The following is a 27,385-nucleotide window of genomic DNA, read 5'->3' on the forward strand; positions in this document are numbered from 1 at the left end:
GGAGAGTCGGAGAAAAAGCTACTGTTACATCTGCAGTAACCCTCGCTCCACCCGCCATGAACCCTGTCACGGTTTGGAAAACAGCCGTCCCTCGCTACATCGCGGTCCACTCTTCGCAGTCTCACTGCACCGCGGATTTTTAGGTTGTATCTATCTAGTTTTGTATGGCAGATTTTTTGCTCTATCGTGGGATTTTGCGGTAGATAGGTATTTTAATATATTTGTTATTGTCATTATTTTTTGTGGTAAAATAAGCATTTCCTAGTCTAAAAAGTTGAAAGCAATATAAAAAACATAAAAAAATATTAATTAAAACATATTAAAAGAATATTAAGTCGAATTAAAGCCTTAAAATAGATATAAATCATACAATAAATATAAGGCCACTACTTTGTGGATTTTCGCCTATCGATAGACAAGTGACCACTGTACCTACATGGACAAGCTAACTTCCATTCACTGAGCCTTCCTTATGTTAGAGGACGCTATGCCACGGGGGAGAGCGAAAGGTCACAATAAACAAAGTAACAACTAGGTGCTTGTTATATTTCAAACATGGTGCTGGGCACAGTGGCAACTTCCTTTATCTGATTCTTACACGCATTAAGCACACACAAAAACACGTCTTTTGATTTTTTTTTTCTTTATATAAATGAGGAAACATATTCATTCAGAAATAAGACAATGAACACAGAGTGAACTGGCATTCAAGTTCAGGCTTCCAGACTCAAAACCTAACGCTTCTTTTACGAGGAGGGAGTTGCCAGTTTTAATGGATGCACAATGCAGTGGAAGAATCAGATCTATCCACGCAGTAGCATGTCAGGCGACATCAAGTTGTTTGAGCATAAGACAAGTGTAAACAAAGCTTGCGTGCCAGCCCTTACTAACCATACGGATGTTCCAGTTCCGGGCAGCGTGTTAAGCTAGCCAAATATGTCAGCCTCCAGGGGCAGAAAACCAAGCAGGTTTTCTTCACTCAAAACACAGGATTCAAAGAGCCAAGAGGTTTTTGACCTGACCTCCAGTCTCTGAGTTAGGCACCTAACTCTCCTATCTTAAAGGACTTTGGGCGTTAGGATAAATTATTCTAAAAATGAATATTTATTGCTTTGTGGGTTGTTTTTTTTTTAATGGTTGAGAATTCTCACAGACATCTATTAATAAAAGCATCTGTTGCAAACACTCACTCTATTGACATAATAAAACCACGTATCTTTGACTCGAGACTGGTCTCTAACGTACCTTGGCCTACCTGACTTTTGGCTGCGCAGTGGATAAAGCGTCAACCTAGGATACCGAGGTGGCTGGTTCAAAACCCGGGGCTTGCCTTGTCAAGGCACGTATGGGAGTTGATGCTTCTTGCTCCTCCTCCTTTTCTCTCTCTTTCTCTCTCTCTCTCTTTCTCTCCTCTCTTCTCTCTCAAAATAAATAAGTAAAAGCTAAAAAAATTATTAAAAAATGATAATCAAGTACCTTGGCCTTTCCCATTGTTTTGGTGACTCGAGGAGGTTTTATTCGGTGAAGGAAGGTCAGACCAACAGAGTGGGGACAAAGGACCCCCACGCTTCTGAGCTGACCAGGCAAGAGAAGGAAACAGATTCAAAGGAGTGAAAGTGACGAGCTTCAGTAACTTTCCAGGAATACATTACACTGCGGAACAAAATTTTTGTTGCATCCACGAAAGCACTTGTTCTTACCTCATTCGAGTGTGCTGATGTGAAATCTGACATTAGTTTTTCTCTGTAAGCTACAGTTCTTTTGCAATTCAAGATTTTAGGTTTTCATCTTATTGTAAAATTTTCAACATTTAGTTTAACATAATGAAGGAGAATGTCTTCTTGGGCATCATCTTTGTGAAAATATAATAATTTATATAATGCAATAAATACACTAATACACTAAAAGAAATTATTGCATCAGAATTTGTCTACAATTTCAAAATAGAACATATTAAAACACTTATTTTAATCATAAAATTTGCGCAAAACTTATTTAAATTCTATTCAGGCAAAAATTTGCGTTTGTAGCTCTTGCGTTTGTGTACTTGTTGAGGACAATCTCGTTTGATGCTCCAGCAGTAGTCTGCTCATCACTAACAGCTCCAAGATTTTCGGGAAACTGATCAAGGTGACTGTTCAGGAATCTTAATGCTCGTGTTACATCCAATGTCATGGAAAGCCAACAGCATCCGTTGAACCAGAAGTTCATAGTTTTCTGCTTTTTTGTTGCCAAGGAAGTTCTTTGTGACTGCCACAAAAGACTGCCATGCTGCTTTCTCCTCCTTATTCATCTTCCTGGCAAATTCTTCGTCATGTATGAGGGTTCGAATTTGAGGTCCATTGAATACACCTGCTTTTATCTTCTCTAAAGATAAGGCAGAAAAAGCAGAAATAATATGTTGAAAGCATTCACTTTCTCTATTCAAAGCCTGAACAAACTGCTTCATTAAGCCAAGTTTGATGTGAAGTGGAGGAAAAATGATCCTGTCTGGATTAACTACAGGTTCATTCACAATATTTTGCATCCCTACTTCCAGAGCTTCACGTTTCGGCCACTCCTTCTGTGTCCAGTGTTTCTCCCGAGCTCAGCTGTCCCACAAACACAGAAAGCAAGGATCCTTTGTGAAACCTCTCTGTTGTCCTAGCACGAAATTGACCATTTTAGGATCCACACAAATGACCCAGTTATGCTCCTCATACTTCAGAAAGTTGAGGACAATTTTTATTCATTATAATCTTCTTGCAGATGAATTGAATAATAGTTGGAACTGCTGCATAAACATTACTGTTGTGTAGGAGAACACATTTCAGACTCCATTTAGAGCTGTCAAGAAATAGCCGCCATTCTGTTGGACTGTAAGTGGTAACACCTAGCTGGCTGAGAAGACTACTGACGTCATGACAGTAAACAAAGTGTTTGTCTTTGGAAAAAAAGTCCACAAAAATTTGTTCATGCTTCCTGAAATGGGATACTTTACCTGACTGGTGAAGTACATTCTTTTCTTGAAGCCTGGAGGCTAATAACTCAGCTGCTTTCTTTGATAGGCCCAAACCTCTTACTAAGTCATTCAATTCAGGTTGGTTAAACTGCTGAGGGGTTAATGACTGTTTGGCATCAGAAGAAGACCCTTCAGATTCTACAACCATTTCCTCATGCATCTTATCAAAATACACTTGATCACCATGTTCACTTTCTTCGTCCTTAGAAGAAATAAAACCATTGAAAACTGGAACCGGAGTGTCTCAGAGTGTGGGATAGGTCATATTGCTGAAGGAATATTAGGATATGCGATCATATGCCGTTTTTTCTTGCCGATGCCCTTTGTATGGATCAGACAGAAATAACAGTCACTGCTGTGGTCCTTAGGTTCACGCCAAACCATGGGAATACCAAAAGGCATTCCTTTGCATTTTCCTTTTGTCCAGTCATGAAGCGTTTACTCACAATTATGACATACAATATGAGGAGCCCAATTCTTGTCTTGATTGCCAATGGGAACTTGAAAATAGGCAATATATGCACGTGTCACAAATGATGAAATATTGCGCCTTTGACATTGAAGTGTGTAACAGCCACATTTATAACAGAAGGTGTCAGGACTATTACATTTACGCCTACTCGAAGAAGCCATGATTCAATCTTAAAACAGAATAAGAGGGTGTTTTTATCAGATAATAATTTTTTACAATTAAAAACAATTACAATTATGTAAAAGTGATGTTTGTAAAACATTAATTGCCTTGTGGTTATGTTCAATCCAAGAGTCGTTGCCCGTTAACTGCAATTTAAAAACGAATGCATGCCATTAACTGTAACCAAAAGAAATTAAAATTGCATAAAAACTAGAGCATGCGCCAAAAAACTGATTTCAGATTTGGAATCAGCGATGCAGAAATATATAGAAACAGTTCTAAAGCCTCATGCATCAGAAAATGGAAAAAAAAACTGTTCCCCAGTGTTATTACTAACAATACTCCGCCCAAGCAACGTGCTGCGATGTTGTCACTGTCCCCGAGAACGGGCGTTTGGATGCCTGGACAACGTCCCCCACCCAAGTCCCTGCAATGAAAACTAAGTCTGTCTTCAGGACCACGATCGGGAGGGAATTGGACGCCGTGACATAGAAAGTGCCAACCTTCCCTAAACCTCAGCATCTGCCCATCAAAGGCCTCCCACTAGGATCTCAGGCGATGGCATTTTGCCACGGGCACGGTGGGGCCACCCCCTGACCTACATGCCGTTGTTCTCTGTGCCCTCAGCGTAAAGTTACCGGCACACCCTCTGTGCCTGAGCCATCCGTGACCCCGGGGCTCTCACCGCCGTGGGGTCATGCAAGTTCGCTTCCAGAAAGCGTGGCGGGACAGAGACATCCCTGGGTTCCCAAGTGGCTTTTTAATATTAGCACCAGAATACCTCTGTTGGGCTGCAGTCATTTTGTGAGTGTGTCGCAGCTCATTTATTGCCAAACGGGTCCCCTAAGTTTTTACACCATTTCCTTTCAGAAAGACAAGGGACAGGTCCTACCCGTGCCCCCGAGATCCCACATGCCTTAGGAATAGAAACGTCAGGAGACGGGTCAGCTGGCAAACAGGGCACTTACCCCTGACCACGGATCGTGGACGTGCCCATCAAAATGTGCCCTACAGCCTGACCAGGAGGTGGCGCAGTGCGTAGAGCGTTGGACTGGGACTAGGAGGACCCAGGTTTGAGACCCCGAGGTCGCTGGCTTGAGCACGAGCTGGCCAGCTTGAGCGTGGAATTGCTGGCTTGAGCGTGGGATGGTAGTGTGACCCCACGGTCGCTGGCTTGAGCCCAAGGTCACTGGCTTGAGCAACGGGTCACTCGCTCTGCTGCAGCCCCCCAGTCAAAGCGCATATGAGAAAGCAATCAATGAACTGAGGATACTGAGGAGCTGCAACGAAGAACTGATGCTTCTCATCTCTCTCCCTTCCTGTCTGTTTGTGCCTATCTGTCCTTCTCTCTCTGTCTCTGCCAAAAAAAGGGGGGGAAAAGAGCCCTACGTGTGAACTTGGTTATGTAAGATCACAGAGAAAGTGATTCCTCTTTGTCTCTCCTTCTTGATGGTCTGAGTTAGGGGCATTCCTGCTATTGCTCTGGTTTCCACAAGGTGTTGGCTGGGGCTGGTTGAGGGGCTCACAGTGCGTGCTGAGCGCGGCCGGGACAGACCAGGAGCCGGCCCACCAAGGCCACCCACCACCGCCACCACAGAGCAGGGCTTCTACCTCTTCTCCAGTGGAAGAGAAAACCAGAGGGACGGTGGTGCTTTGTGGCACGTGAACAGTACGGGGTCTTTGACCTCCTTGTCCACCAGTTACGTTTCCCTGGAACATGGCCGGGCTCCCTCCGGCCTGTCGGGGCTGCCTCTGTGTGTGACTGCGTGGCCGGAGTCCCTGAGACACTGAGCATATGGCCCGGAAACCCTGGAATGTTTCCGCTAGGGTCCCTGACGGTGGGTGCGTGCTGATTCCCGCTATAAGTGTTGACGGGAAGCCGTCCCTCAGACCTAGACTTTTGCCAAGTGGGCCAAACGGGGGAACTGAGGTAGCTCAGCAGGGCCACTGGCACCTGCACCCAACCCGGCCCGGCTGCTTGAGACGCCCGTCAGGTGCGGACGGACGCACATGGAAGCAATTACCTCTCCATCCCAGTGACCCCACCTCTCAGAGTCCTTCCAGGGGGAGAGAGGGCGGCGGGGGGGGGGGGGTCCGGCGTCCTCACCTCAGGTGGTCCGAGTGCATGTGGCTGATGTAGATGAGGTCCGCCCGGCACAGCCTCTCCAGCCAGTCCGACGGCGGCTCGTGAAGCAGCCACCACCCGCGGGCAAAGGCCGGGCCGGTCAGCCAGGGGTCGAACACCATCCGCTTGTCCCCCAGCTTGAGGTCCATGCAGGCGTGAGTCAGGTAAGTGACCTGTCGGGAGAGAGCAGGACTCTGAGGGCCGAATCCCGAAGGGGCCAGCCGCCGGGAACCGAGAGGCCTGGGCTGGTGGAGGGGACGAGTGAGGTTGGAGAAGTGCCCCCCCCTGCTCCCCAGCGAGCTCAGGACTCAGGTGAGACTCAGCAGGGGGTGGGGGGGTCTGACGTAGACACAACTCCCAGGTTGGGTCCACTGCTCTGTTGGATGAGAAATTCTCACGGTTGGTTGGGTGTCAGACCCATTGACGGGTAAATTTGTTTTGCTCTAAGTGAGCTCCTGAGTGCTCAGTCTGCCCTGCGGATGCTCTTTCGTGAACGGGCTTGGTGAGTGTTGTTGACAAGGACAAGCAATTGGAGATGTTCTGGCTGGTCGGCCGGGAGGCGACATGCCGGTGATTGTGAACAGGGACGCGGATGAATGATCCCCAGTGAGACTGGCTGAGGGCACGTTTCGGAAGCCTGGCTTGAACGGGCACGCACGGCTCTCTCCTCAGTGACCCGTGCCACACCCTCCAGGGTGCCAGAGCTCTTTGACAACAACCGTCAACATTGACTTAAAGACAGGTGCAGACTCAAAAGTCCCCAACCAATGCTTCCTTCCCTGTCCACGTTGGCAACCCCGCAGGAAAAAGAGAGATAAGATAACAAACCCCATTGGGGACAAGCCAAGACAGGGGGTGAGGAGAGGTCAAAGACCCAGATGTAGGGTTTTTTTTTGGGGGGGGGTATTTTTACAAAGTGAGAAGCGGGGATTCAGTGAGACAGACTCCCACATGCGCCTGACCGGGATCCACCCAGCATGCCCACCAGGGGGCGATGCTCTTCCCATCTGGGGCGTCGCTCTGTTGCAACCAGAGCCATTCTAGTGCCTGAGGTGGAGGCCATGGAGCCATCCTCAGCGCCGGGGCCAACTTTGTTCCAATGGAGCCTTGGCTGTGGGAGGGGAAGAGAGAGACAGAGAGGAAGGAGAGGGGGAGGGGTGGAGAAGCAGATGGGCGCTTCTCCTGTGTGCCCTGGCCAGGAATCGAACCTGGGACATTCACATGCCGAGAAGATGCTCTACCACTGAGCCAACCGGCCAGGGCCCCAAATGCATTTCTTATGATGCCTCTCGTGAGTATGGTCCCATTGGTTTCCTCAGAAAGAGAATTCACTTACACATTGTCACAAGCTTCCCAAGTAGGCCAGAAAAGTGAATTTTCGGTTGTTGACTTCCCTGAAGCCCCCCGAAATGCTTCCCCCTGAGGAAACGCTCCCCTGGAGCCGGGTCAAGTCCCCGGGTTCTCGTCAGCGAGCTCAGGGGAGAGGCCGGGTCATCTGGCAGCCACTCGCCTGGGTAACTTCCCGACTTCCTCTAATTATTGTGCATAACTGTCCTGAGGGTTTCCTTCTCAGGGTTTTCTTTCGTTCTGTTTTGCATGTTTCTGGGTAAATTTTCTTGCCACCCCTGCCAGGTTCTGGGGAGTTCCTGAAAACATTGCTCAGCTGTTGGTAATGACTTTATTCCATGTCCTAACTGACAGCCTCCACACATAGTCAAGGTGATATGTGATGTACATATATGGAGAAATGGACATCCTCATTTTATATGTATGTTACACTGCTCACAAAAATCAGGAGATATTTCAACATGAATGTGAAGTGATTAAAAAAAAAAGCGCTTGGTTTTTTTTTTTTTTATTAAACAAGAACATCAGAAAAGCAGACGACAAGTCAAAGACAGTTGTTCAATTATGCAAATGAGATGCAAAACGAACTTCGATCTCATTGGTGGAAAATGCACCAGACACCAGGTGGAAAGTCCTGGAGTGTCTGCACCGTCCCTGACCCCTCATTTTTGTGAGCAGTGTATATCCATGCACACACATATATATAAATAAATGTACGTCTTAGGGTTTTCTTTTGCTTGTTTTTAAGAATATTGTCATTTAGCTGTGTCCTTACCTGTACTTCCCCAACAGCCAGGTCTTCGGGAGCTCTGGGGTCTGAGTCCCAGGGGTTGGGAGGATTCAGTTCCAAGAGTAGGAGTCGGTTGTCTTCATCCATTTCAACAACTAGTGCCAGAGGGGACAGATACAGGTTAACAACAAGCATGACTGCGGAAAAGCGTCGCGGAAGGAGGCCTGTGCGGCCCAGGGTCGCAGAGAGCCAAACGTCACAGGGAGGTCAAAACACGGTGGCGCTCATGTGAGCTGAGCCGCGCCTGCCAAGTCCCACCATTGCTATCCTCTTTTTTTTTTTTTTTTTTTTTTTTGTATTTTCCTGAAGTGAGAAGCGGGGAGGCAGAGAGACAGACTCCCGCATGCGCCCAACCGGGATCCACCCAGCATGCCCACCAGGGGCGATGCTCCGCCCATCTGGGACGTTGCTCTGTTGTAACCAGAGCCACTCTAGCGCCTGAGGCAGAGGCCATGGAGCCATCCCCAGCGCCCGGGCCATCTTTGCTCCAATGGAGCCTCGGCTGCGGGAGAGGAAGAGAGAGACAGAGAGGAAGGAGAGGGGGAGGGGTGGAGAAGCAGATGGGTGCTTCTCCTGTGTGCCCTGGCCGGGAACTGAACCCGGGACTTCCACACGCCAGGCCGACGCTCTACCGCTGAGCCAACCAGCCGGGGCTCTGCCATTGCTCTCCCGACTCAGCTCTCCCTCAGGCCCTCACTGTGTCAGGGACTCAGGCACACACACACCCCCTAGCGGCAGTCACAGGGTTGACAGATGAGGGTTCACGGTGTGGAGGGACGTGCAGCCTGGAAGGTGGGACGCTTGGGGCGGACAGAGAGGTGGTGCGCAGGCAGCTGGGGTGAGAGGAGAAGGCGTGTGAGGGGTGGAGGCCGGGCGCGCTGGTCCTCACAGAACCACTGGCAGCTCCTGGCCCAGGAAAGTGTTGTGTGTGAGCCCCACAGCACAGACGGCCTGCGTGGGCCACAAAGGGGACCAGAGACCGTGCTGGGGACAAGGTTCAGTTCCATGTTGTGGCCTTGATGTGGGGAGGGGGGCAATGAAACATTTCAAGCAACCATGGCCGGCGCTGCTGGGACCTGCGCAAACATCTATTTTCTTTCTTCCTTACGGCTGGCATCCTAATTTCCTGTGAGTGTGGTGAGACGCCTGTCTAAAAAAATCACATCAAAGACAGACACCACCTCTATGTGGGACACAGTGAGGCAGAGAACAGACAGACAGACAGGCTCAGAGACACAGAGCACCCCAGTGGCTGCCGGGGGGGTGGGGGGGAGGGAACAGGTGGCAGGAAATACAGTCACTCGCGCTGTGGTCGCTGTGCATGGGGACAGGTGGGGACTGGACCGGGCGTGGCCACCCCATCGTAAGGTGGCTAGCTAAATGTCGAGTTGCAAGGTTGGTAGTCCTGAAGCCAATGGAAGATCGGATGCCAATGATGATTTTAAATGAGCAGAACAAGGACCCCCCCCAAAAAAAATAAAGCTCCCTACGTCCTGGGTCTCCCCCTTGCAGTTCGGAGTGGCCACCGACACAGCTCTTCCATCTGGGACACATCATTCCGGCCAGTGCGGTGTGAACACAGTCCGCAGCTGCGGCCTCCAGGAACCCTTGTCTGTCCCTGACCAGGAGGGACAGACTCAGGGACAGGCCCTGCACTCAGCCATTCCCCTTTCCCTCTGTGGTTTGGACCTTGGTTGCCGAGCCTGGAGGGGCAGCAGCAGCCGTCCTGAGGTCCTGAGGACAAGAGCCAGCTCCTCGGGGTAGGTGACAGAGCAGGGCAGAGCGGAAGGATGGTGGCTGCTTGATCAGCCACGGAGCAGCCACACTGCCCAGGACTGTCCACTCAGCAGCGTCCTGGGTGGTGGGGGCAGCCACACTGCCCAGGACTGTCCACTCGGCAGCGGGCCACACTGCCCAGGACTGTCCACTCAGCGGCGTCTTGGGCGGTGGGAGTGGCCACACTGCCCACAGACTGCCCAGGACTGTCCACTCGGCAGCGTCCTGGGTGGTGGGGGTAGCCACACTGCCCAGGGCTGTCCACTCGGCAGCGGGCCACACTGCCCAGGACTGTCCACTCAGCAGCGTCCTGGGCGGTGGGGGCGGCCGCACTGCCCAGGGCTGTCCACTCGGCAGTGTCCACACTGCCCAGGACTGTCCACTCGGCAGCGTCCTGGGTGGTGGGAGCAGCCACACTGCCCAGGACTGTCCACTCGGCAGCGGGCCACACTGCCCAGGACTGTCCACTCAGCGGCGTCTTGGGCGGTGGGAGTGGCCACACTGCCCACAGACTGCCCAGGACTGTCCACTCGGCAGCGTCCTGGGTGGTGGGGGTAGCCACACTGCCCAGGGCTGTCCACTCGGCAGCGGGCCACACTGCCCAGGACTGTCCACTCAGCAGCGTCCTGGGCGGTGGGGGCGGCCGCACTGCCCAGGGCTGTCCACTCGGCAGTGTCCACACTGCCCAGGACTGTCCACTCGGCAGCGTCCTGGGTGGTGGGAGCAGCCACACTGCCCAGGACTGTCCACTCGGCAGCGTCCTGGGCGGTGGGAGCGGCCGCACTGCCCAGGGCTGTCCACTCGGCAGTGTCCACACTGCCCAGGACTGTCCACTCGGCAGCGTCCTGGGTGGTGGGAGCAGCCACACTGCCCAGGGCTGTCCACTCGGCAGCGTCCTGGGCGGTGGCAGCAGCCGCACCAACATCACTGAGCCCCTCCCCTTTGGATTTCCGGCTACCAGGGTTGGAAACAACACCTGCTGCTGAAGTGAGAAGTGGGCAGGCAGTCAGACAGACGCCCGCAGGTGTTCAGGTCAGCACTTCCTCTGAAAGGCCACGGGGAGACCACTGAGGACCCCTGTGCAGGGAGGCACGGCCGTGTGTGACAGCTGTCACCGCAGTGCTGGGGCCCGCTCACGGGCCAGGCACGGGCTCAGGACACAGAGGTAGGAGCCCTTGCTCTCCGCCTGGATTGCGGGGTGACCTTGGGTGGGGGACACTTGATTCCTCCGTTCCTCAGAGCTTTCGCTTTTAACCCGAGGGACCCTCCCGGGACAGCCCGTCCTAAGAAATGCCAGCAATTCTGTTAACCGCTCAGCGGAAGGACAGGAGGCTCTGACTAGACCCAGGCAGCCACCGTGGGAACGGTGTCACCACCCCGCCCATAAAAAGGTGTCACCACCTCACCCACAGAAAGCTGTGCACCTTCTTCTGACTTTCTTCAAAGCCGGCAAAAAGAATGGGTCGCCTCCGCTTTCCAAATGAGCGTGCAATCACACTCACTGTGAGAAAACGGCTTATGAAAGAAACGGAGGTTAAACACCGCCCATCCGGTGGGGAGCTGGGTGTCTTAGCATTTCCCCCGGGGCTCGGGAACAAGGACTGTTCACAGAAGCTGTCGAATGTCAATGTTCCAGGAGGTGCTCCCGAGGGACCCCCACCAGGCAGAAGCCCCCCTGTCCTCCTGTCTCTCCCATTTCCCCCGTGCACTTGTATCCTCCGTCCCTGCCCTGACCAAGGGATGGCTCACTTAGACGGCCTCTCTGGACGGCTGCCCTCGCCCTGGCTTCCCAGGGACTCAGAGGTCACCTTATCAGAGAACAGCGCTCTGACCACCTTGTGTCAACTAGTGCTCCACAGCCCTGGACCCCAACGAGACTCTCTGCTCTGTCAGGGCAGGGCTCCTGGTTTCTTCGCTGTTCTATCCATCATACGCCTCTGAGAACAACACCCAGCTCAAGCTGGGCATCTGTTAACGATCCATTAAGCTAATGTATTTTTATTATTATTAATTTTTTTTAAGAGAGAGAAAGAGAAAAAGACACAGACAGACAGGAAGGGAGAGAGATGAGAAGCATCAACCCCTAGTTGCTTTCTCTTTAGTTATGCATTGATTGCTTTCTCACCTGTGTCCTGACCCTGGCTGAGCAGTGACCCCTAAGCTCAAGCCAGCGACCTTGGGATTTCCGTGCCAGTGACCTTTGGGCTCAGGCTGGCGGGCTTGAGCAGATTTCATTGAACAATTCTGTTCATGACTAACCAAAAGCCAATGAGGCCCTGGACAACTGGGGTTGTGTGGACAGTCCCCCAGCTCAAGTCAGTGGCTCCACGCTGACCAGGCCACACTCAGAGCCGGCAACCTCCGGGGTTTTCCAGTCGGCGACCTCAGCATTCTTGGTCGAAGCTTTGTCCATTGCGGCACTACCGGCCAGGCACTAATTGATTTATTCGTGGTCTTGATTTCACGTCTCCCAGGACTCTCTCGGGGTTGCAAAGTCCCCTCTGTCCGACCTGGCACCCCTCGTTGAGGGACTTAAATACAGATAGGATAAGCTAAACATACAATGTATCGTTGCCTTTTTGTTTTTAAAAGAGACACGATGGCACCAGACAGCTTCCACGGGCCCTCGAGCAGGGGTGGGGGTTGGGGCCCAGTGGGCAGCAAGGGTGCCGGCCCAGGGTGTGTGGCCAGTGCCCCACCCCCCGCTGACCTCCACCCTGTGATCCACGCCAAGTGCCTAGGGCTGCACCCGGCACACTCAGCGAAGGTGTGGATGAGGGCGTCCTTCCAACGCCTGTGTCCCTCTGCAGCCTGACACTCTGCTACTCCGATGGGCATACCTGGCTCTCTAGCTGGCAGAAATACAGGCGTGGCCCCCACGCTCTAAGGACACCCCGCTGCCCCCTCTACCCAAACCCTTCCTTCCTCCCCTCTGCCTGACAGAGCTCCGCCCGGCTGTCAGGACAACAGAAGCCTGCCGCTTCCTGGGACGTGGGGATCGGGTCTCTGCATGTTACTCCCCCTGCAGCCATCCCGCTGAAACGGCGTCTAACGCGCTGCTGAGCGGTTGGAGGGTCGCCCTCCGTGACTTTCTTTCTACAGCGACATCACAAGGTTAAGCCGTTAAGAGTGGAAACAATTGCATTCCTCTTGCTCAGCCCTCCTCAGCTGCCTCTGCACAGGAAGCGAAACAGAGAAGTGCCAGCGTAAGGACTGAGGCTTGGACGAAGACCGCAGTCTCTTATCTGCGGGGACAGAGCCCCGGACGTGGAAGCACGTGGTCTTCCAGCCGGAGCTGTGGAGTCTGGCCGCGCTGGTGGACAGTGCCACGCCCGTGGACGTCGACCTCACGTCCACAGATGGGCTGCTGGGGCCGCTGTCCTGTCCTGCACTGTGTCTGGGGAACTTAACAAGGGGACCGGGATCTCGGGTGACCACTGGCTCGTTTGTCTTGGCCACCACTCTGTGTCCCTGTCCTCTCATAGAGGCAGACTGTGTGCCTCTGTTTATTTTCATTTTATTTTTTATTGATTTGACAGAGAGAGAGAGAGAGAGAGAGGCACCAGCTCACTGTTCTACCTAGCTGTTCCGTTTGGTTACGTCCTCACCGATTGCTTCTCTCAAGTGCCCTGACCGGATATTGGACCTGTGGCCTCAGCCAACCAGGATGACACTTTATCCACGGAGCCACCTGGCCAGGGCCTGTGTGACTCTTGATGCCCGGGGCAAAGTTTACACACAGTTGGGTTTCAACATGTATTGGCCAAACAAGAGACCTTGCAGATAATTCCTCTGCTTGGAATTTTCAGTATCAATTACAGGAAAAGGACCGAATGTCCGCACAGCGTCAACGTGGCATATACCCAAAGCGTCCCGGGAGACTGGCCACCAGTGGACTGGAAGGATCCCAAAAACCATAACAGCAGGACACGCGGACAGCAGCAGGGAGGTCTTACCCAGCTCGTCCTGGCAGAAGCTGCCCGGGGGGTTGATGTACCGCATTGTGCTGACGTCCAGCTTCCAGTTGTGCTTGGTGCATCTGACAGACCTAGTGCAGAGGTCAGGACCAGGGTCAGGGTCAGAGGTCAGGGTCAGAGGTCAGGCCCAGGGCCAGGACCAGAGGTCAGGGCCAGGGTCAGGGGTCAGGGTCAAGGTCAGGGTCAGAGGTCAGGGCCAGGGCCAGGACCAGGACGCGGTGAGAACAAAAATCAGAAACAACAGCCAGACCACTGCTCGGGGCAGGTACAGAGGGGGCCCCCACCATGGTTTCCAAATCATAGAGCCTTCCCTTTCTCCAGTCTTGAATGTTACGAATAAAAAGCTGGTGCGTGAGCCCTCCAACACCCCCTCACACAGGGACACTCGTGCCCTAGAGCGACTGCTGTTCTGAGCATAATTTTTGAGCTTTTATTTTTTATTTATATTTTAGCTTTTATTATTATTTTTTTTATTATTTTGTATTTTTCTGAAGTGAGAAGCAGGGGAAGGCAGAGAGACAGACTCCCACATGCGCCCAATGGGGATCCACCCGGCATGCCCACCAGGGGGTGATGCTCTGCCCATCTGGGCCATTGCTCGGTTGCAACCGGAGCCATTCTAGCACCTGAGGTGGAGGCCATGGAGCCATCCTCAGCGCCCGGGCCAACTTTGCTCCAATGGAGCCTTGGCTGCGGGAGGGGAAGAGAGAGATAGAGAGGAAGGAGGGGGGAGGGGTGGAGAAGCAGATGGGTGCTTCTCCTTTGTGCCCTGGCCGAGAATCGAACCCAAAACTTCCACAAGCCGGGCTGATGCTCTACCACTGAGTTAACTGGCCAGGGCTGTCTGAGAATAATTTTAAAATCACAGTTCTCTTAAGACAGAGAAAGAGAGGGAGAGGGAGAGGGAGAGGGAGAGGGAGAGGGAGAGGGAGAGGGAGAGGGAGAGGGAGAGGGAGAGGGAGAGGGAGAAGGAGAGGGAGAGGGAGAGAGAAAATTAAGAAAAAGTCCTACCATGTTTAGACTAGGGAGATTCCTTAAAGGGTCATAAAGTGTTAGGGGAAACACTTGGTTGGCTGTTTCCCTCATCGCTTCCCCATTAGCACACATGCTGCCAGCGAGAAAGGCGAGGGGGACCCCTGGTACCTTCCATCCAGGTCCTCGATGTCCTTGATGAACAGACCCCCTTGGTGCTTGCACAGATTCTTGCACGCCCGCAGGCAGCTCTTGTTCTTGTAGAAGATGTAATTTTGACCAGTGGTCTTATTTCGGAAAAAATTGATCCCTTCTTTGAGGTCGGCCACCTCAGCGGGGGAGAGGCACAGCAGGACCTCGGCTGTCTGCTCCACGCTGCGGAGAAGGCAGATACATTTGGATACTGTTAAGGTTTTACGAGAGTGTCCTCTGGAGCGAACAGCTCAACATATCTCTCTCTCTCTCTCTCTCTCTCTCTCTTTTTTAATGAGAAAGTCCTTTTAAAGCTTCTCCCTGCAACTCTCCAGGTCTGGTGGCTCCCGGGGGGGCCCTCTCCCCGCTCCTGTGTGCGGAACGCCCTCGGCACTTTCCCAGAGAGCGTGAGCCCTCTCACTTGCCTGCCCATTCCCTGCAGCCCCCGACTCTTCCTGGCTATTATTTCGAAAGAACAGCCAGCTGCTCCGGGCTTCTGCTGCTGACTCCCGCGGGTGGAGAGAGGATGTGAACGCGGTCTCTGCTGGTTCATATCCTTCCGTCTCCACCGAGTCTTTCAGATGCCAGTCTGCTGAACCACCTCTACGCTCTCTGCCTGGAACCCCTCCCCCCAAAACGGTTACACCTGCCATTCCCTCGGAGAATCTGTCAGAGCCCCCCCACCCCCCAGCCCCGCCCTGTGTGTTGTGTTAACCCCAGCACCTGCTCATGAATGTGAGGAATATGCAGACTGCCCTCAGAAGCATTTTTTTTTAAGTGAAAGGAAAGGAAATAGTGAGACAGACTCCCACGTGCACCCTGACCAATGGGGATCCACGCTTCAACCTCACCTGGGCCACTGCAAGTGTGTGTGTGTGTGTGTATGTGAGAGAGAGAGAGAGAGAGAGACAGACAGACAGACAGACAAATGGGGACAGACAGACAGGAAGGGAGAGAGATGAGAAGCATCAATTCTTCCTTGTGGCTCCTTAGTCTCCTTAGTTGTTCATTGATTGCCAAGTGATCCCTTGCTCAAGCCAGCAACTATGGGGTCATGTCTATGATCCTGCGTTCAAGCTGGCAACCTCGGGGTTTCGAACCTGGGTCCTCCGCCTACTAGTCCGATGCTCAATCCACTGCACTACTCACAGAGGCTTTATAAGAACCATGTTTTCATTATGGCTTTTTAAAAACACCTTTTATGGCCTAACCAAGTGGTGGCAGAGTGGATAGAGCGTTGGTCTGGGATGCTGAAGACCCAGGTTCAAAACCCCATGGTCCCCTGGCTTGAGCCCAAAGGTCACTGGCTTGAGCAAAGGTTTACTGGCTCAGCTGGAGCCCCCTGGTCAAGGCACATAGGAGAAAGCAATCAATGAACAACTAAAGTGCCACAACTATGAGTCCATGCTGCTCTTCTCATCTCTTTCTGTCTGCCTGCCTCTCTCCGCGCGCGCATGCGCCCTAAAGGGGCAAACAAAACCAAACACTTTTCTGTTTCCGCAACCGTGCGCACCCCCCCCCCCCGCCCCCGCCACAGCGTCCCTTTACAAGCAGCTGCTTAACGAATTAAACTTCTAGCAGCACGGGAAGCGTGTACATTTTCATCGTTTTGTGAGGGAGCTGCCTGCGTGACACTTCTCAGTCCCTGGTTCCCAGACACACTCTCTGATGCAGCTCGGAGCCCTCGGGGAATCAACACTGCCTTTGCCGGGAGAGGTTTCCCCACTTTCCCCTACACATCCCGGGTCTGGAACCCAGACGTGGGCTCTGGAGTCGTCCACGCCGCCCCCAAACTGAGAGCCCAGCTTAGGTTGGCTTGGAGCTCAAGTACCCCGGTTGCCGTTTCTACTTTCGCTTTCAGAAGCGCTGCAAATTTTGTCAACAGGGGATTAGAAACAGCGTTTTAAAAATCCACCAGAGGGGGCGGGGCCCGGGGAAGGGTGTCAAGGGACGGAAAATGATTTGGCTTTAGGTGATGGATATACAGCATAACTGACTGTTCAGACGATGGAGGGATGTTTGTCTGAAATCAATGTACACTTATCAATCAATGTTGCCCTGTTAAAATTTATTTTCTAAATTAAAAAAAAAAACAAAAAAAAAAAAAACAGAAAAATCCACCAGAGTAGAGAACACCCAGGAAGCTGGTTCCACTCGCAAACTGTCCAGGAGGTGTGGCTGAGTGTGGAAATACGACCGTGTTCTCGAAACACCGTCTCCACGGTCACTTCGAGCCCAGATTCACCGCAGATTTGAAATGCTCCGCCCAAAAACCATATTTCAAATGCATTTCATTTGATGGGAAAGAAACCACTGTAAGCCTCATGAAGGTTTTTTGTTTTATGTGTTGTTGTTTGTTTTTTTGTTTTTTTTTTTTTGCTTTTAAAAAGCTTTGTTCTTATGAGTATAAATGTCTGGCACCAAATTCAAGGGAGCGCTGAGGCCCTTCCCAAGCGTAAGAAGTTGGAAGATGTCCATGGAAAACCACTCCGGTTGCTCTGTGTCCCTCGATGGAATGGACCGCTTTGCCAACTTCCTGTTAGATGACCCCGTGCAAACAGGTTGCAGTAACTTACCAGTTTCATGAGAGCCTGAGGCATAGGGGACCCAAGGCCAAAGATGAAAATTGCAGGCTCCTGTATACACGCGTTTATGTATTTTTCAAATGGTGAGGTGTTTTTTATCCCCCCCCCCCAAATGCTGATTTTAAAGATATGGTTGATGAATGTGTTTCCATTAAAGTCAAGACAATAAAATGACAGTGAATTCTGGACTGGGTGTTAATAGAATAGTTAAACGTAAAATAATGATGTGTTTTAGTAACCTACTTTTCAACGCCCCAGAAATTTTCAAATCCTTTAATGTTCTTGGAAAAAATAAACACCGGCCACAAGAGCATTTGTTATCTAGGAGCATACATGTTTCCTTTTACCGCAGGCTCGGTAAAATAGACCATCTTCACCCCATCGTGGCCTCCTTTGTCAAATATTAATCGACTGTAAAGGCGTGGGTTTATTTCTGGGTCCTCTGTTCTCTTCCATTGATCTCTGTGTCTGTTTTTATACCAATTCCATGCTGCTGTTTTGATTACTATGGACTTATAGTAGAGTTTGATAACAGGTAGTGTGATTCCTCCAACTTTGTTCTTCTTTCTCAAGATCATTGTTGTTATTTGGGGCTTTGTGTGGTTCCCTATAAATTTTGGGGGATACTTGTTCTAGTTCTGTGAAATCCACCATTGGTATCTGGATAGGAATTGCATTGACTCTGTAGATTGCTTTTGGGTGGTACAGACATGCTGATGATGCTTAATCTTACTAACCGTGAGCATGGTCTGTGCTCCCACCTGTTTGTATCTTCTTCAGTTTCTTTCCTGTTTGTCTTATAATTTTCTGAATACAGGTCTTTTTCATTCTTGGTTAATTTATTCCTACGTGTGTTATTGATTGATTGATTGATATAATTATACATGGGATTGTTTTCTTAGTTTCCCTTTCTGGTAGTTCATTATTAGTACACAAAAACACAACTGGTTCTGGATATTTATTTTGTATCCTGCTACTTAACTGAATTCGTTTATCAGTTCTAGTAGTTTTTTTTGTGGAATCTTTAGGATTCCCTATATACAATATCATGTCATCTTCAAATAATGACACTTTTATTTCTTCCTTTCCAACTTGGATGCCTTCTATTTCTTTTTCTTGTCTGATTGCTGTGGTTAGGACTTCCAGTGTTACGTTGAATAAGAGGGGTGAAAACAGACATCCCTGTATTGACCCTGATCTTAAGAGAAACACTTGTAGTTTTTGTCCTTTCAGTGATGTTGGCTGATAGTTTGTCAGATATAGCCCCTATTACATGGAGGTATGCTCCCTCTATTCCCACTTTGCTGAGAGTTTTATTACAATTGGGTGCTTTTTCTGCATCTATTGACATGATCATGTGTTGTTGTTGTTTTTAATCTTTCATTTTGTTTATGTGCTGTATCCTATTGATTGATTTGCAGATATTTTACCACCTTGCATCCCCAGAATCAGTCCCAGTAGGTCATTCATGGTGTAGGATCTTTTTAATGTATTACTGGATCCAGCTAGCTAATATTTTGTTGAGGATTTTAACACCTATGTTCATCAGGGATATCAGCCTGTAATTTTCTTTCTTTGTAGTGTTTTTACCTGGTTTTGGAATTAAAATAATGTTGGCCTTGTAAATTGAGCTTGGGGGTCTCCCCTCCTCTTGAATGATTTAGAATAGTTTAAGAAAGAGGTATTAGTTCTTCTTTGAGTGTTTGGTAAAATTTACCTGTGAAACCATCTGGTCTAGGACTTTTGTTTGTCAAGAGTTTTTTTATTACTGCTTCAATTTCACTCGTTGTGATCTGTCTATTCAGATTCTCTGATCTTTCCTGATTCTGTTTTGGAAGAGTGTATGTTTCTAGGTATTTATTTATCCATTTCATCCGGATTGTTCAGTTTGTTTGCGTATAGTTGTCTGTAATATTTTCTTACAATCCTTGGTATTTCTTTGGTGTCCACTGTTACTTCTCCTCTTCCATTTCTGACTTCATTTATCTGGGTCCTCTCTCTTTTTTTATTGATCAGTCTGATTAGAGCTTGTCCAAATTGTCTATCTTTTTCAAAGAACTAGCTCTAGGTTTTATTGATCTTTTGTATTTTTTATTTTAGACTCTACTCTGTTTCTTTCTGCTCTGGTCATTATTATTTCTTTTCTTGTACTCACTTTAGGTTTTGTTTTTTCAAGTACCTTTAAGTGTAAAGTTAGATTTTTAAAATTTTTCTTGTTTTTTTTTGGGATTGGCCTATATATAGTGCTATGAATTTCTCTCTCAGGACTGCTTTTGCTGTGTCCCATTGATTTTAGATTGTGTTCTCTTTCTCATTTGCTTCAAAATATCTTTTGATTTTTTACTTGATCTCATTGTTAACCCATTAATTGTTTAGTGACGTGCTGTTTAGCCTCCAGGTCTTTGTGTGTTTTTCAGGTTTGGGGGGTTTTTTTGTGATAGATTTCTACTTCCACACCGTCATGGTCAGAGAAGATGCTTGATGTGATTTCAGTTTTCTTATATTTATTGAGACTTGCTTTGTGTCTTGATATGCGGTCTATCCTAGAAAATGTTTCATTGCACTTGAAAAAATAGATATATTCTGCTGCTTTGTGGTGAAATGCTCTGAAAATATCAACTCACTCCATCTGATTTAGTGTGTCATTTAAGTCTTCTGTTTCCTGGTTGATTTTCTGTCTGGAAGATCTATCCATTGATGTCAGTGGGGAGTTAAAATCCCCTACAATGCCTGACCTGAGGTGGGGCAGTGGATAAAGCATTGACCTGGAACACTGAGGTCCCTGTTTGAAACGCTAAACTTTTCCGGTCAAGGCACGTATAGGAGGCAACTACTATGAGTTGACACAACCTGTTTCTCCCTCCCTCTTTTGCTCTTTCTCTCTTTCATTCTCTCTCTCTCTTCTCTCTCTAAAAAAAAAAAATCAATAAAATAAAATCTCAAAAAAATAATAAACTGTTAAAAAAAACCCCAAAACATTAAAAAGAACAAATCCCCTACTATGACTGTATTACTGTTGATCTCCCCCTTTATGTGCATCAAGCATTCCTTTACATACGTAGGCACACCTATACTGGGTGCATAAATGTTACAATATTACATCCTCTTGTTGGATAGCTCCCTTTGTCATTATGTAGCATCCTTCTTTGTCTTCTTTGTTTTAAAGTCTATTTTGTCAGGTGTAAGTATTGCTTTTTTTAAATTTCCATACACATGAAATATCTTTCTCCATACCTTTACTTTTAGTCTCTGTGTATAACTTTCTTTCTGAGATGGGTCTCTTGTAAGCACAAATATAGGTCTTGTTTTTTTATCCATTCAGCTAACTGTATGTCTTTTCTTTTTTTTTTTTTTTTTAACAGAGACAAAGAGAGTCAGAGAGAGGGATAGATAGGGACAGACAGACAGGAACAAAGAGAGATGAGAAGCATCAATCATTAGTTTTTTGTTGCGACACCTTAGTTGTTCATTGATTGCTTTCTCATATGTGCCTTGACCATGGGGCTACAGCAGATTGAGTAACCCCTTGCTCGAGCCAGCAACCTTGGGTCCAAGCTGGTGAGCTTTGCTTAAACCAGATGAGCCTGTGCTCAAGCTGGCGACCTCGGGTCTCGAACCTGGGTCCTCTGCATCCCAGTCCAATGCTCTATCTACTGCGCCACCGCCTGGTCAGGCAACCATATGTCATTTGATTGGAGCATTTAAGCCATTTATTTACATTTAAAGTGACTATTGATAAGTACCTATTTATTGCCATTTTATTCTTTTAGCTTTGTTCCTCTTTTTCTCTTCTTTTTCCCTCCTTCTCCTGCTCCTCTTCCTCTCCTTCCTTTTTTTAAGCCCTTTAACATTTCTTGTAATATTTGTGGAGGGGGGTTTGGTCACAAATTAATTTAGATTTTGTTAGTTTGTTTATATGTTTTATCTGGGAAACTTTGTATTTCTCCTTCAATTTTAAATGACAACCCCTCTGGGTAAAGTAGTCTTGGTTGCAGGTCCTTGCTTTTCATCACTTTGAATATTTTATGACAACCCCTTCTGGCCTGAAATGTTTCTGTTGAGAGATCAGCTGACAGTGTTATGGGCGCTCCACCTGTGGGTAACTAATTGTCTTTCTCTGATGGCTTTTAAGATTCTCTCTTCGTCTTTAACCTTTGCCATTTTAATGATGATGTGTCGTGGTGGGGGCCTCCTTGGGTTCATCTTGTTTGGGACTCTGCCCTTCCTGGACTTGAGTGTCTTCCTCCTTCACCAGGTTAGAGAAATTTTCAGTCATTGTTTCTTCAAATAAGTTCTTGATCCCTCATTCTCTTCACCTGATACACCATTAAGTGAATGTTGTTATCTTTTGTGTTGTCCCAAGATTCCTTAAGCTATCCTCATTTTTTTTTTTAAATCCTTTTTTTCTTTTTGCTGCTTTGCTTAGGTGTTTTTTATTTTTTCTACCTTGTTTTTAAATTGCTGGTCTGATCCTTTGCTTCATCCAACCTCCTGTTTATTCCTTCCAGCGTATTCTTCATTTCAGATATCGTGTTCCTCATCTCTGACTGGTCCTTTCTCATGCTGTTGGGCATCCTTCTAACCATTACTTTGAACTCTGTGTCTGATAAATTGCTTATCTCCATTTTACTTAGCTCTCTTTCTGCAGAGGTTTTCTGTTCTGTCATTTGAGGCCTGTTTTGTTTTGTTTTTTTTTTTTTTTTTTTTTTGCCTCCCTGCATTGGCTGCCTTTTTTGTGCTTGTTTCTTACATATTAGATAGATCTTCTATGACTTCTAGTCTCTGGGGGGGGGTGACCTTATGTAGCAGGTGTCCTGTGGGGTCCAGTTGTGTGGTCCCCTTGGTCACTCAAGCTGGGTGCTCCAGGAATGTCCCTTGGGGGAGGCGGGCATGTGGGCCTCCTGCTGTAATGGAAATGTTCTTTTAAAGATTTTACTTATTGATTTTATAGGGAGAGGAGTGATATAGTGTGTGTGTGAAGAATGAGAAGTATCAACTCCTAGTTGTTTCACTTTAGTTGTTCATTGATCGCTTGTCACATGTGCCTTGACCCGGGCAAGCCCAGGGTTTCGAACTGGCGACCTTAGCATTCCAGGTTGATGCTCTACCCACACTGCACCACCACAGGCCAAGCATAATTGATTCTTGATTGCTATTGGTTCATTCATGCATGTGGTCAGCCCTCAGGCTGGCTGGCTGTGAGGCTCAGCCTTGACCACGGCCCGGGAGCTGCTGTGCAGACACTGACCACAGGAACGGCCTCAGCAGGGTCTGGTGCCTGTCTGCTGGAGCTCTCTGCCTTAGGAGACACTGCCTGTGAAGCTCACTGGATCCCGCTCTGCAGCTGGCCCAGTCACTGGATCCCACTCTGCAGCTGGCCCCGGGGTGTGTTGTTTCTGGGTCTCCTGGGAGGGACTCTGGTGCAGGGCCATGTAAAACGCAGCCTGTGACTGACTGGGGCTTAGCCATCAGTTTGAAACCACGAGGGATCCACCGTCCATGGCTGCTGCCTCTGCTGGGTCTGGGTGCACATGGGGAGGAAGAATCAGCTGCACATCAAGGCTGGCTTTTACCAGCACCAGGCCAGGGGGCAGGCCAGCAACAGTCCCAAGGCCCCTCTGCCTGCCTCTGCCTGCTGGCTGTCGGTGAGGCTCAGCCACTGAGAGAGGTCAGCACCCACCCAGCAGCTCACAGGTCACGGTCGGGGCTGAGCCTCAGAGTCCGCTTTCGTCGGACTCCTCAGCAGGTGGTGAGCCCCACAGGGTAAGTGGGAGGCTGTCCAGAGGGTGGGCACCATGGCATTCCTCAAGGCGGATGCTCCATGCAGTGGGTGCTCCACCCAAGAAAGATGGCGCCCTGCCATTGGGGAGAATGACTCAGCACAGAGATCCTGGCAGATGTCCCTTCAGCTCTGTCCCCGGAGCCATAAAGCCTGAACTCTCCTCACTTGGGATTTAGTCTACTTCACCCTTCCTCCTCCAGAGTCCGGGGTGGGCGGTTGCTCGTTTGCAAAATTGTGCGTGCTGGCCCTTTAAAGAGGGTTAGGACCTGTGTCTCTCTGAGGACTCCCGTCTCTTATTGCCGGACAGAAACCCCACTGCCCTCGCGGCCAGACGTGGTGTGGCTGCCCCTTCCTGGCTCTGATGCTCTGGGCTGGGAGCCCGGCGTGGGGCTGAGACCCCACACGTCTCGGGGGAGACTCGCAGCAGCTCCGGAACCTGAGCGGCTGCCCGTGAGTGCGGGTCCCGGGCCTTTTCTATCTGTCCCCTTCCCACCACTTCCCACGTGTCCTCTGCTGACAAGGCTTCTCTGTGGCTGGTCTCCAGCGGGGTACGCAGGGAGCTTGCTCTGTACTTCAGTACGAGCACTCCGAGGGTGGGGAGGGCCTGGAGCTACAGAAACCGGCACCGCGCTGACGAAGGGAAAAGGCAGGACGGCCGTCCTGGAACCTATTACGGTCTCACACTTTGTGCAAAGCTGAACCTCGTCTTACCGTGCGACCCAGCAAACCCCCCGTAAAGGTATTCACCCCACCGATGTGAACACCAGGTCCACACACAAACCTACACCGAAATGTGGGTCGCAGGTTCATTAACAATTGCCGAAATCTGAGTGCATCCAGACAAAGGATTATCCTTTGTGGGGAGGAAAATGAGCCCAGGGCTTCAGACTTTGGGTTTCGGGCCCGGCGTCTAAGCAGCTCAGAGCTCGTTACTTTGCCCTCATAACAAATGAAAAAAAAAAAACAAAAACCATGAATAAACTGAACACAACTCTTCTTACATTTATCAGCGAACTGAGGTTATGGGGCAAACAGCTGCCTCTCCAGTTAGAGAGATAACAGGTACAGAGATCACAGGTGCAGAGATAACAGGTACAAGCAACGGAAACAGAAACTCACTAGTAGAAGCCCCTCCCCGATGGGGGCCAATCCTGGGTCCCTTTTACCCCATATATCACATCCACCATGCAACAAAATAGTGCCGGCAAAAACCACCGTTCGAAGAGACGCGGCAAACATCAGACTGAGACTTAGATGTGGAAGGAACGCTGGAATTATCAGATGAGGAATAGGGGGGAAAAAAAACAACAACCAAAATGCTCTTATAATAAATGTAGACAACATTCAAGAACAAATAAATAATAATAATAACAACAACAGAGATGAAGGATGCCTTTGATGGGCTTGCTTGAGTTGGCTGAGGGAAATAGCTCTGAACTTGAGGTTATGACAATAGAAACATCCCAAAACTGAAAAGGAAGAGAGAAAAACCAAGAACGGTGGCCCAGAATGTCTGGGAATTGTGGTGCAAATGAAAGAGGTGTGATGTGAGGCACACAGGGAAGGCCATGAGGAGAATAAGGGGGGGAAGGGCAGAGACAGAAAAAATATTTTTGAAGAAATAATGGCAGAGAATTTCTCCCAAATTAATGTCGGACACCAACCCACAGATCCAGGAAGCTCAAAGAACTCCAAGCAGGACAACTGGCCCCTGAGCTACACCCGGGCAGATCTCATTAAAATGGCAGAAAATGAGAGATAAAGCAAAAAATGTTGAAGGAAGCCCGAGGGAGGGAAAAACATCTTACATCTCGAGGAGCGAAGAGAACAAGGACCCAGGCGTTCTTCTCAGAAAGCAGACGAGCAGGAAGAGGGGGGAGTTGAGTACCTGGAGTGTTGAGAGAAAGGGAAAAGGGGAGAAAGAGACCATCCGAACAAGTCTGTGCTGATGGACAGACTCAGTGAGCAACTGAGTAACCTGCCCACACAGACAGCACCCGCTCAGAGGAGGACTCAGTGAGCAACCGAGTAACCTGCCCACGCAGAGAGCACCCGCTCAGAGGAGGACTCAGCGAGCAACTAAGTAACCTGCCCACACAGAGAGCACCCGCTCAGAGGACTCAGTGAGCAACTGAGTATCCTGCCCACACAGAGAGCACCCGCTCAGAGGAGGACTCAGCGAGCAACTAAGTAACCTGCCCACACAGAGAGCACCCGCTCAGAGGACTCAGTGAGCAACCGAGTAACCTGCCCACACAGACAGCACCTGCTCAGAGGAGGACTCAGTGAGCAACCGAGTAACCTGCCCACACAGACAGCACCCGCTCAGAGGAGGACTCAGTGAGCAACTGAGTAACCTGCCCACACAGACAGCACCCGCTCAGAGGAGGACTCAGTGAGCAACTAAGTAACCTGCCCACACAGAGAGCACCCGCTCAGAGGAGGACTCAGTGAGCAACTAAGTAACCTGCCCACACAGAGAGCACCCGCTCAGAGGAGGACTCAGTGAGCAACTAAGTAACCTGCCCACACAGAGAGCACCCGCTCAGAGGAGGACTCAGTGAGCAACTGAGTAACCTGCCCACACAGAGAGCACCCGCTCAGAGGAGGACTCAGTGAGCAACTAAGTAACCTGCCCACACAGACAGCACCCGCTCAGAGGAGGACTCAGTGAGCAACTAAGTAACCTGCCCACACAGACAGCACCTGCTCAGAGGAGGACTCAGTGAGCAACTAAGTATCCTGCCCACACAGACAGCACCCGCTCAGAGGAGGACTCAGCGAGCAACTAAGTATCCTGCCCACACAGAGAGCACCCGCTCAGAGGAGGACTCAGTGAGCAACTAAGTAACCTGCCCACACAGACAGCACCCGCTCAGAGGAGGACTCAGTGAGCAACTAAGTATCCTGCCCACACAGACAGCGCCCGCTCAGAGGAGGACTCAGTGAGCAACCGAGTAACCTGCCCACACAGAGAGCACCCGCTCAGAGGAGGACTCAGTGAGCAACTAAGTAACCTGCCCACACAGAGAGCACCCGCTCAGAGGAGGACTCAGTGAGCAACTAAGTAACCTGCCCACACAGAGAGCACCCGCTCAGAGGAGGACTCAGTGAGCAACTGAGTAACCTGCCCACACAGAGAGCACCCGCTCAGAGGAGGACTCAGTGAGCAACTAAGTAACCTGCCCACACAGAGAGCACCCGCTCAGAGGAGGACTCAGTGAGCAACTAAGTATCCTGCCCACACAGACAGCACCCGCTCAGAGGAGGACTCAGCGAGCAACTAAGTAACCTGCCCACACAGACAGCACCCGCTCAGAGGAGGACTCAGTGAGCAACTAAGTAACCTGCCCACGCAGACAGCACCCGCTCAGAGGAGGACTCAGTGAGCAACTAAGTAACCTGCCCACACAGACAGCACCCGCTCAGAGGAGGACTCAGCGAGCAACTAAGTAACCTGCCCACACAGAGAGCACCCGCTCAGAGGAGGACTCAGCGAGCAACTAAGTAACCTGCCCACACAGAGAGCACCCGCTCAGAGGACTCAGTGAGCAACTAAGTAACCTGCCCACACAGACAGCACCCGCTCAGAGGAGGACTCAGTGAGCAACTAAGTAACCTGCCCACACAGACAGCACCCGCTCAGAGGAGGACTCAGTGAGCAACTAAGTATCCTGCCCACACAGACAGCACCCGCTCAGAGGACTCAGTGAGCAACTAAGTAACCTGCCCACACAGACAGCACCCGCTCAGAGGAGGACTCAGTGAGCAACTAAGTAACCTGCCCACACAGAGAGCACCCGCTCAGAGGAGGACTCAGTGAGCAACTGAGTAACCTGCCCACACAGAGAGCACCCGCTCAGAGGAGGACTCAGTGAGCAACTAAGTAACCTGCCCACACAGAGAGCACCCGCTCAGAGGAGGACTCAGTGAGCAACTAAGTATCCTGCCCACACAGACAGCACCCGCTCAGAGGAGGACTCAGTGAGCAACTAAGTAACCTGCCCACACAGACAGCACCCGCTCAGAGGAGGACTCAGTGAGCAACTAAGTAACCTGCCCACGCAGACAGCACCCGCTCAGAGGAGGACTCAGTGAGCAACTAAGTAACCTGCCCACACAGACAGCACCCGCTCAGAGGAGGACTCAGCGAGCAACTAAGTAACCTGCCCACACAGAGAGCACCCGCTCAGAGGAGGACTCA

At 50.0% G+C, this 27,385-nt stretch overlaps 1 protein-coding gene across 4 annotated transcripts in view; it reads right to left on the reverse strand.

Moving 5' to 3' along the window:
* LOC136315490 (cytidine monophosphate-N-acetylneuraminic acid hydroxylase) overlaps positions 1–27,385 on the reverse strand; it is a 54,839-nt gene that overhangs the window by 19,706 nt on the left and 7,748 nt on the right. For 3 of the 4 annotated variants that reach the window (XM_066247136.1, XM_066247138.1, XM_066247139.1), the window contains 4 exons: positions 14,794–14,997; positions 13,630–13,721; positions 7,883–7,992; positions 5,743–5,933 (listed from right to left, as the gene is read on the reverse strand). In XM_066247136.1, the coding sequence (XP_066103233.1) occupies positions 5,743–5,933; positions 7,883–7,992; positions 13,630–13,721; positions 14,794–14,997 (597 nt within the window). Of the gene's footprint in view, positions 1–5,742; positions 5,934–7,882; positions 7,993–13,629; positions 13,722–14,793; positions 14,998–15,239; positions 15,263–27,385 lie in introns of those variants that run through there. The other variant, XM_066247137.1, reaches the window with a different exon arrangement.

This window comes from Saccopteryx bilineata, chromosome 11 (genome assembly GCF_036850765.1).
Source record: "Saccopteryx bilineata isolate mSacBil1 chromosome 11, mSacBil1_pri_phased_curated, whole genome shotgun sequence".
NCBI classification, from domain to species: domain Eukaryota; kingdom Metazoa; phylum Chordata; class Mammalia; order Chiroptera; family Emballonuridae; genus Saccopteryx; species Saccopteryx bilineata.